The sequence below is a fragment of the Phyllobates terribilis genome, unplaced genomic scaffold (genome assembly GCF_046119375.1).
Source record: "Phyllobates terribilis strain yellow unplaced genomic scaffold, ASM4611937v1 Scaffold_4600__1_contigs__length_59035, whole genome shotgun sequence".
NCBI lineage: Eukaryota > Metazoa > Chordata > Amphibia > Anura > Dendrobatidae > Phyllobates > Phyllobates terribilis.
Genome location: NW_027367350.1, coordinates 34,611 through 43,981, shown reverse-complemented (window position 1 = coordinate 43,981; position 9,371 = coordinate 34,611). Strand labels below are relative to the sequence as shown.

The 9,371-nt window shown below is 34.8% G+C and overlaps 1 protein-coding gene across 1 annotated transcript; it reads left to right on the top strand.

The window, feature by feature from the left end:
* The first annotated feature begins 860 nt into the window (after positions 1-860).
* On the top strand, positions 861-7,303 carry LOC141249477 (spastin-like). Its single transcript, XM_073669628.1, has 12 exons — positions 861-1,174; positions 1,813-1,905; positions 3,965-4,218; positions 4,294-4,389; positions 4,471-4,586; positions 4,662-4,742; positions 4,898-5,021; positions 5,181-5,230; positions 6,596-6,686; positions 6,899-6,934; positions 7,010-7,107; positions 7,187-7,303. The coding sequence occupies exons 1-12, from the start codon at positions 861-863 to the stop codon at positions 7,301-7,303; spliced, it is 1,470 nt and encodes a 489-aa protein (XP_073525729.1).
* The last annotated feature ends 2,068 nt before the right edge of the window (positions 7,304-9,371 follow it).

Genomic DNA, 9,371 nt, shown 5'->3' with positions numbered 1-9,371 from the left:
ATTAATTTAAAAGTTTTATTTTTAACTTAAAAGTTGGAAATAACTTAAAATTTTAAACAAGCTAAAGTTTAAATTGACTAGAAAGTTTTAATATTAAGAATAAGGATCCGGTGAAAACAATCCTTATGGTGTGAAGTGCGAACTTTCTCGGGTACACATATAACACACTAATGTTCACATATAACACGCTAATGTTCACATCTAAAGGGATAAAAAAATCACTCAGAAAACGTAAAAATAAATAAAAATAACAGTTCACCATTAATTACAAAAATGCCACCGCGTGGGTTCATTAAAAAATCCATCTTTTAATCTCAGCCCTCCATTTTCTAATCTAATGGCTCAACATGCTTCGCACTTCACACCATAAGAGTTGTTTTCACCGGAACTCACCTCTTAATATTAACGTCTATATGCACTCATATATAAAGCTCGTAAGATACATACTTAAGTGCTATTTCCATTATTTAGATAAATTTTATCAAAACTTTTAATTTTAAATTCTATTTTTTAATTTCTTAAAGATTTCGAACCGGAACCGGTTGAATCTGTCCATAAACCGTTAAAGAACCAGGAAAATTCTGAACCGGCTAAACTTGAACCGGGACTGCTTTTCGGTTAAGGTTCCCTACAAGTACAACCTTGAACTGCCGGTTCTTGAACCGGGCCCAGCTCTACTATGAACTGCTGGCCGATCCACCAAACCATTTCCCCTGCAAAACTATTCTATCTCACGCGTCCATCTTCTGAAGAATATTGCAAGGAATCTAATCACCCCCTCCCCTCATCCAAAGCGTTACTTTTGATTTCGATAGTCTCGTCTCCCGCAACAACAGAATTGAGATGCTCCAGCGGAACTCATGAGTTTCCTCCGAGAATTGTTCGGTTCCCTGGGCTCAATCTTTGCAGATCCTGATTCTTCGCATCAATCCAGCAGTACGCACAACCCTAGCTCCTCGACAATGGATGGCAGTACTTCGGGCGCTCCAATCATGAACGAACGAGTTGCGTATAAGCTGAAAGGCTACTTTGATCTCGCAAAAGAAGAGATCGCCAAGGCTGTTAGAGCGGAGGAGTGGGGATTGATTGATGATGCCATCCTCCACTACCGGAATGCTCAAAGAATTTTAGGAGAGGGAGCTTCAACTCGAGCACCCTCGTATGCCAGTCCTAGGTGACGCTCAAATCACTCACTATTTGATCGTCGCGATTGCAAATTGACAGATTTTTACTTCAAATTTTGTAGTTCTCGATTGTTCTTTTAACTGATAAGACTTCGGAGTTGTTGAATTTGAGTTTAGTTTTGCAATAGCTGATAGTCGTTCAGGATTAGGAGAAGCCTTTATTAAGGACGGTTGAATATTTGAGTTTGAACATATGGTCCTGGTACCAGTTCATATGGCTTGTGTACGGATTAGGGAAAGTTGGAAATAATCGATTAACAAAAATTTGTCTAGTTCGAGAGTTGCTGATTGGCAAAATAGCAAAATAGCAAATCAAATAAAAGACTTTGATAAACAAACACTTTTGTACTTACCAATGCTTTTTACAGTTGACAAATGGAAAACTCATGGGATGCATTTAGCTACAAGTAGCATGTAACTGAAGGATATCTGCAATCTCTAACAGGTTGTTTTGTGAAAATAGCTTATTGAATTGAATGTTGATAGCCAACCTAGCAGATCATGTGGAATACTATTGTTGCAGTTTTTTTTGTTTGTTTGAGGTCTTGGCCTTTTGTTCACCAGATACCCAAATGAGATCTACGTCTGATCCCTTTTGTACTTTTTGTTCATTTGGCTTTGTCTGTAGTGAGCATCAGAAGGTGAAGTCTTATCACCAAAAGATAACAAAGTGGCAGGGTGAAGTGGCTGAGAGACTGCAAGCCTTAAGCCAACGAAGAGGTCTATATTCTTTCAATATGTTCCTAGGTTTTATCTTCATTGGTTGCAGCAATATACAAGTGTTTACAAGTATGGTAATAATGATGATGAATCATTGATAGGCTATCTTTTCATGGCTTCGTAGGTGATGCGATCCCGGGCAAGGTATAGACTGGTTTGACTAGAGTGTAAGTATATTCATTAGCTTAATATACCACCTGTACTTGCACAATATGTTCTGCAGGTCCTTCTTTATGAATAGCTGGCTGTTTCCTGTACATATTTGGTCCCCATTAGATAGGGTATAAACCTTATCAAAATTGAAGGCATTATTCATTCATAAGTATTGTCTTATCTCATATTCTCAAATTTTGTTTCATCCACCCTTTATTTCCGATCCTAGGCTTGGGTTTTAAAATGACAAAATCGTTCTCTCTTACACTCCTTGTGACACAGTTTTTGCACTTAAAAGAACCCACTTGTCTCTACTTCAAATTATATTGTCCTAGTTCCATTTCCAATGCCCCAGTTGCAACCGAACAGGCTCTTTTACTGATGGCCTATCACTGATTTATATACAGAATATTAGTTAATAGTATTAATGCTGGATGCTTTCCTACACCATTTTCATTGTTGGCTATTTCTAATTTATGTATAAAAAATACCCAGTGAATAGTATTTAATAATGCTGGATGCTTTCCTACACTTTTTTCATTGTTGGCTATAATGCATACATAACATATTCTATATAGAGTTGAGGGAAACTAAGGCCCCTCTTCTCCCTAATCGACCAGTTGTACTTTCTTAAATCCTCTTCCTCACATATATCTTCATAGGTTTCTTTATCCTATGGCTAATTCCCAGAGCTTGGTACATTATTTAGTACTCCATCCGTATACAAGATATTGTCCATCTAGGCTTGTTTTTGCGCTCAACTAACATTGTCCATTTAATTGTTTTGACAACTATTAAACTAAAATACCCTTACTTTATTGTTTTTGCCTTTTCACTTTTCCTACTGTTTTGCATGCATGTAGTTCTACATGAGGGCATTTTAGTCCAAATTTTTTCTTCTTAATATGTGTGTAAAGTGATAATTGGACAATGTAAGTTATACAGAGGGAGAATGTGTTTCGGACCCTTCTCAGGGAATAATAGTAATATTTATGCTGCAGAATGACCACTTTGGTACGACCCAGTGATTCTTACTTCCCTTATAAATAAATCTATTGTAACATTAATATCTTTTCTCAATCTTTTCTTTCGTGCTATCTAGCCTTCTCCATTGATTGGTCTTCTTCTCAGTTCAACTCTTCTTCCTTCTCCACTCCTTCTTTTCTTATCTTTTTTTCAGGTTTCACACTTGCTTACTATATAGCCCTTGGTTTTATCTTTATCATAAATATTTTTTACATTTTCATAATATATTTTAGCATTAAATCATAACTTTCCATATTTCCAAGTAGCTTCTTTACGATTTAGTTTCCCCACTTTGTCCATATTTCCGTCATCTACTTAGCTCTTAATTCATTGATTTATTATTATTATTAGGAATGAGTTATTAATTATTATGTACTGAGTTTGACCTTTTTTTTTTATTAATTATTGTTTTCCATTTTAAAAGGAGAATTATCAGATAGTTATGTTCATACCTCAAAATTGAAGTTCAGTACAGTAAAGATCCCTCAAAAAACCTTTCCTGATTGTGAGCTATTTACTTTCAGATTTTTATCTTCAGTTGCTGGGTACTAACAGCATAGAGTGAGAAAGACAGAGCACTTCTCTTTCTTTGATGATTAGTAGAGAAGGATCTATGTTATCTTCTCCTATCCTATGATCTATGTTTTCTTGTGGATGAAAGGATTTATATCTTTGTTGTTGCACAATGGGTGTCGAAGATACTATTTTTTTACTGATAACTGGATATCATGGAAACAAGATGATTTTGGTTGTAACTTGTCAGTTTATAAATGTAATAGTAATGCTAATTACACACCAAATGGTGAAATAATTATAAATACGCCTCTGCCTCTCCTGAGCTCTCTCATCTTTGGTAGAAAACAATTCTGTTTATATTTGTACAATTCTTTTCGTAACCAGATTAGAGCACCTCTTCAAGCTCCAAGGGTCCCACAAAAGCAATCTAACAGTGCAAGGAATGCTCCACGGAGAGAGCCTGCTGTGAGTGGCATCGGTTCAGGAAGTAGGGCCCGTATAAGTACAGCTGGAGCTTCAAAATCTAACCAAGATAGTGGCGGTCAAGATACTAAATTGGCTGAAATAATAAACACTGTGATTGTAGACAGAAGTCCTTCTGTAAAATGGGATGATGTAGGTGAGATATTATGTTAGTTATGTGCTCCGATTTTGTTTAACTTTGCCATTGATTCTGCACCTTCCATATCTGCAGCTGGTCTTGAAAAAGCTAAGCAAACTTTATTTGAAATGGTAATTCTGCCAACCAAAAGAAGAGATTTGTTTACAGGTCTGAGGAGGCCTCCTAGAGGTACAAGCGTGAAGCTATTTTTTTATATGGGAACTAAATCTGCACTAATCTGGCTTATTAGTTATCTGATTTTGTTTCCAGGTTTGCTTCTATTTGGTCCTCCTGGTAATGGCAAGACCATGCTTGCTAAAGCAGTAGCTTCAGAATGTGATGCAACATTTTTTAATGTTTCTGCTTCTTCCCTGACTTCCAAATGGGTCAGTTTCTCTCTCTGTCTATTTACTTGCCTGCACGTTTAACTCTTCAATCATTGAGATGTAATATTCTTGTAGGTTGGTGAGGGTGAAAAGCTTGTTCGAACCCTTTTCATGGTGGCTATATCAAGGCAGCCATCTGTTATATTTATGGATGAAGTATGCTCCAGACTCCTCTCTATGTTTTGCTGGGACAGATTATATGTTTAGTGGGAATGTTAGTTTGTATAGATGCATAGGTAATAGGTAAACAGTATATAGGTCAAAAGAAGTCTAATTCTTATTTGCCTAACTAATCTGTCTGATGTGAATAGATTGATAGCATCATGTCAACAAGGCAAGCTAATGAACATGATGCAAGTAGAAGGCTGAAGTCGGAGTTTCTTGTACAGTTTGACGGTGTCACCTCCAATCCAGATGATTTAGTTGTAGTAATTGGTAATATTTCTTCTGCAAACACTATGCCATAAATGTGTACCTTTCTGCCTATTTTTGTTGCTACTCTAAACAAACACTGAATTCAGTTTCAGTGACTCCATAAGCTTGATATAATAATATATGAATTTAACATGGGTTTGCTGTGCTTTCTTCAAACAGGTGCGACGAATAAGCCCCAAGAACTTGATGATGCAGTCCTGAGGCGATTGGTCAGTATATTGGTTATACCTTGTTGTTTCTAGTAATTCTTCAATCATTTAATAAAGTAGCCTGAATTAACTTTTGCAACATAATATTTGTCTATCATGAAGTCTAGAAATATGGTTTAGGGTTAGTTTTCGCAGTACTTTTTGTATATTATAGGTATGACTGAATGGTGGGAAGCAGGGATGAAAATTGGGTAAAAAAAATGAAACACTTGTACTAAATACAAAAAATTGACGAACTTGCCTCTTTTCTTTTGGTTTATTAATTTTTTCTTTAATAAAATGGTTTTTTGGTTAGTATGTCCACTTTGGCATCTTCAAGCTTTACTCTAATTTGGCATAAACTTTGACTAAAATGTGCATTTATAATATACCTGCACAGTTACTGAATTGCACACTACGCGTGCACGTTTACATACTCAACAACACACTTCTGTATATTACCATTTAAGATATACACGTTTTTCTTCTTCTAAAAGGTGCATATATAATAAATGCACTTTTGGTAGCAGGAGTGCACTTTTGTGCTTATATATGCACTTAACATAAATGTATAATGTTGCTGGAATGTAAAAAAATACAAAATCTAATTTCTTCATATAAAAAATAACTGAGTTGGCAATGTTTATGATTTTGCCACTCCATGTCTTCAAATCATAGCTCTCCATTTCCTTGATACAGTCGTTTCAGTTTCCTCGTTATCCCCCTAAGTATATGTTTTGTTTCAGTCCTTTGTTATGATAGTGATACTGTCAAAGATTACGGCTGGGATTATGGCTGAGAATAGTAGTTAGTTTAGGATATTTTATTTATTAGTAGTTTATCATTATCTTATACTTTAGATAGAATATCTTTCTTATCTTTATTAGGAGAGTATTATTATTAGGGAAGTGTCTTTCTTTTTAGGATTATTGATATTGTTATGCAGCCTATATAATGGCTTTCTTTACTGAATGAAAGGATAAGCAAAGAATTAGTAAAGTCGCGTTTCAGAGTAAACGTAGGAGAAGATCTGGAAGAACCAGCCTTCGTCCTCTTTTCTATCTTCATTAACCTATTCACCATAGATTCTAGGGAGAGTTTTCGAGTCTCTAGACCCTTGACTAGATCCTACGCTAAGCCCCATAACAGATAGGCTCTCTTTTATATATGTGATTGGAATTACCTTTATATAGACAGGATAAATAATAATTGCTTGATTATACTTAACCCTTGAATATGAATTGATTTCTTTTAATCTATTCTAATAATTTTGTAAGCAATTATATCTATCGTCCCAAACAAGACCTAAATATTCCTCTGAGAGGCAACTGCTGCATTTTTCTTAAAATATATAACTGATAGTTGCAACCTAATGACTATTTGTAGGTGAAGAGAATATACATTCCTTTGCCTGATCGAAGCGTAAGGAGGCTAATCCTTCAGCAAAATCTTAAAGGCCAAGCATTTTCATTACCTAGTAAGAAGTTTTTCTTCTTATATCATATAGGGTTGTGAATGATGACACATTTTAGTCTCTTTACGTCAAAAAGAAATAATTAAACAATTGAAGAGCTTGATTATATACCCTTGGATACCTTAATAAAAAATTGCTTACTTGCGTTTTCGCCAGCAGAGTTGCATGTTACTTTGGTATTTGGTTAACTGATGTATAATTTTGCCGCATTACAGGCAGAGATTTGGAGAAACTTACCCGAGAGACAGAGGGTATGTAATTGAACTCTGCTATTAGTGCTTAAGAGGGTTTAAAGTGATATATTTTCTTTTTGTTTACATCCTCAGGATACTCAGGGAGTGACTTACAAGCACTATGTGAGGAAGCAGCAATGATGCCAATTCGAGAGCTTGGCCACAATATACTCACTGTCAAGGCAAATCAGGTGATCTTCAATTAGTTTTTATTCGTTTTCATCTTCAGATGAGACGTAAATTACTGATTTAATGTAAGCGCGTGTGCAGGTGAGGCCACTTAAATATGAAGATTTTGAGAGAGCCATGGGTGTGATCAGACCCAGTCTACAGAAAAGTAAGTGGGAGGAACTTGAAAGATGGAATCAAGAGTTTGGCTCTAACTAATCTCAACTCCACCAACTTCCTTGTAAATTTATGGTATGGAATATTTGCTTGCAACACCGCTCCAATGGTAATAATAAGAAGTCTGTGATCTATCATTTTCTCATTGATTATCCAAGTTTTCTAGTATAAACTAATGTCATTGGCTAACATTTTTTTTTAAAGAAAAGGAATGGCATTGGCTAACATGATCTAAAGCTTTGGTTTGACGTGAATTATGGATTTTGTTTGACACGTTTGAAACTTGGAAGTTCGCTCAAAGGGTTCGAATTGGGTTGCTTACTCTAACTTGACACCAACTCCATCCGTTATTTTGAAGTTGTCTAACTTATTTAGAATAGTTCATACATAATATTGGGAGATTTTTGGATTAAATTATCTTATAAAATCACGTGTATGAAAAAAATAGAGAAGTGAAAAATAAAAAGACAATAAACTACATTTTCTTTTCTCCATTTCTCAAAAATATATATTTCAGTCCAAAACCTCAAACAGGAGCAAGACTTTTTTTTTCAAAATTTTGAATCATGGGGTTTAAACATCGCATGCTTTTTTTTATACTTAGATTTTATATGTTAGAGCCGTGATGATCCTATGTCTTGGCCGTGACGGCTGAAAGTGACCGAGCAGTAATGGCTTGCATGGTCTCAACTATCACAACTCAGATTAATCATGATTAGTACATAATTAGTCTATATTAAAATTTATTTGATATAATTATAATTAATTAGTCTTATAGAGAGGTGAGTTCCGGTGAAAACAACCCTTATGGTGTGAAGTGCGAAGCATGTTGAGCCATTAGATTAGAAAATGGAGGGCTGAGATTAAAAAATGGGTTTTTTTAATGAATCCACGCGGTGGCATTTTTGTAATTAATGGTGAACTGTTATTATTATTATTTTTTTTTACGTTTTTTGGGTGATTTTTTTATCCCTTTAGATGTGAACATTAGTGTGTTATATGTGACCATTAGCGTGTTATATGTGTACCCGAGAAAGTTCGCACTTCACACCATAAGGGTTGTTTTCACCGGATCCTTATTCGTCTTATATATCCCTATATTAATGTGTTACAACAATATAGGACCCACGAGATTTTGATTGTTTAGTGTCAAAAGATGGTTAACTTGAGTAAAAATATCGTAGAAAAAAGTTTTATTTATGCCTTCATTAATGTAATATTTTCCTTGATCAGTCTTGATATGCCTAGTTTATTAGATTATAAATAAAATATTACGTGTAACTCATCGTCTTAATTGAAAGGTTATTGATTAGTTATTCTTGTTTATATTCTAGGCCAATGAACAATCTAGCAACAATATGACCACAAAGGGAGATTGTATGAGTTGTAAGAAAAATCAAGGTGATGAGAAAGAGGGATTGTATGTTTTGTAAGAACATTAAACTTTATGAGAAAGAGGGATTGTACAAGTTGTAAGAACAATGAACTTGATGATCAAGAGAGAGATATTGTTTCATAGACTGTAAAAAATATGAACTTGATGACTTAGTAATATATGAGATTCATAATGTTACATGTGAAATTGTATCAATATTCATACAATATAATCCAGACTAACATGAACCATCATGACTCAATCCCTTCCAGTCGTCACGGCCTAAGGCCTTTCATCCATCACGGCTTAAGGCCTTTCAACCATCACGATTGACGTCTATATATGCAAACTGCAAAGATCCGAATTAGACTGTCTAGTTTCACCAAACATCATTAATTATAGCCAAATTATCTTAATTACATCCCTTCCCTAGAACAACTTTCCATGCTCTTAAATTCACCTTCTTTTCATTTGCTCCTCATCTTTTCTTTCATTCTTCTTCCTTCTTCATTTCTCCTCATCTTTTCTTCATTCTTCTTTCATGTTCAAACACTAACGGATCCTTATAATTACCAAGAATGGTCCAACAATGATGATGAATATCAAAGGAACAACAACCCCTACATATTCAACGTGGTAAGCAAAAATTTCAAAAGAAGTACAGTCTTTTATTTCAAAATTATAAGAAAGTTCTCTATGTTTATAACAAAGAAATGTTAGTAGAAAGTTTTCATG

Bases quoted from the DNA above. Each gene is read 5' to 3' on its own strand.
- LOC141249477 (XM_073669628.1), top strand. From the start codon at position 861: ATGAGTTTCCTCCGAGAATTGTTCGGTTCCCTGGGCTCAATCTTTGCA. The intron at 5,231-6,595 runs GTCAGTATATTG...GACTATTTGTAG, and splicing joins ATGCAGTCCTGAGGCGATTG to GTGAAGAGAATATACATTCC. The intron at 6,687-6,898 runs GTAAGAAGTTTT...GCCGCATTACAG, and splicing joins CCAAGCATTTTCATTACCTA to GCAGAGATTTGGAGAAACTT.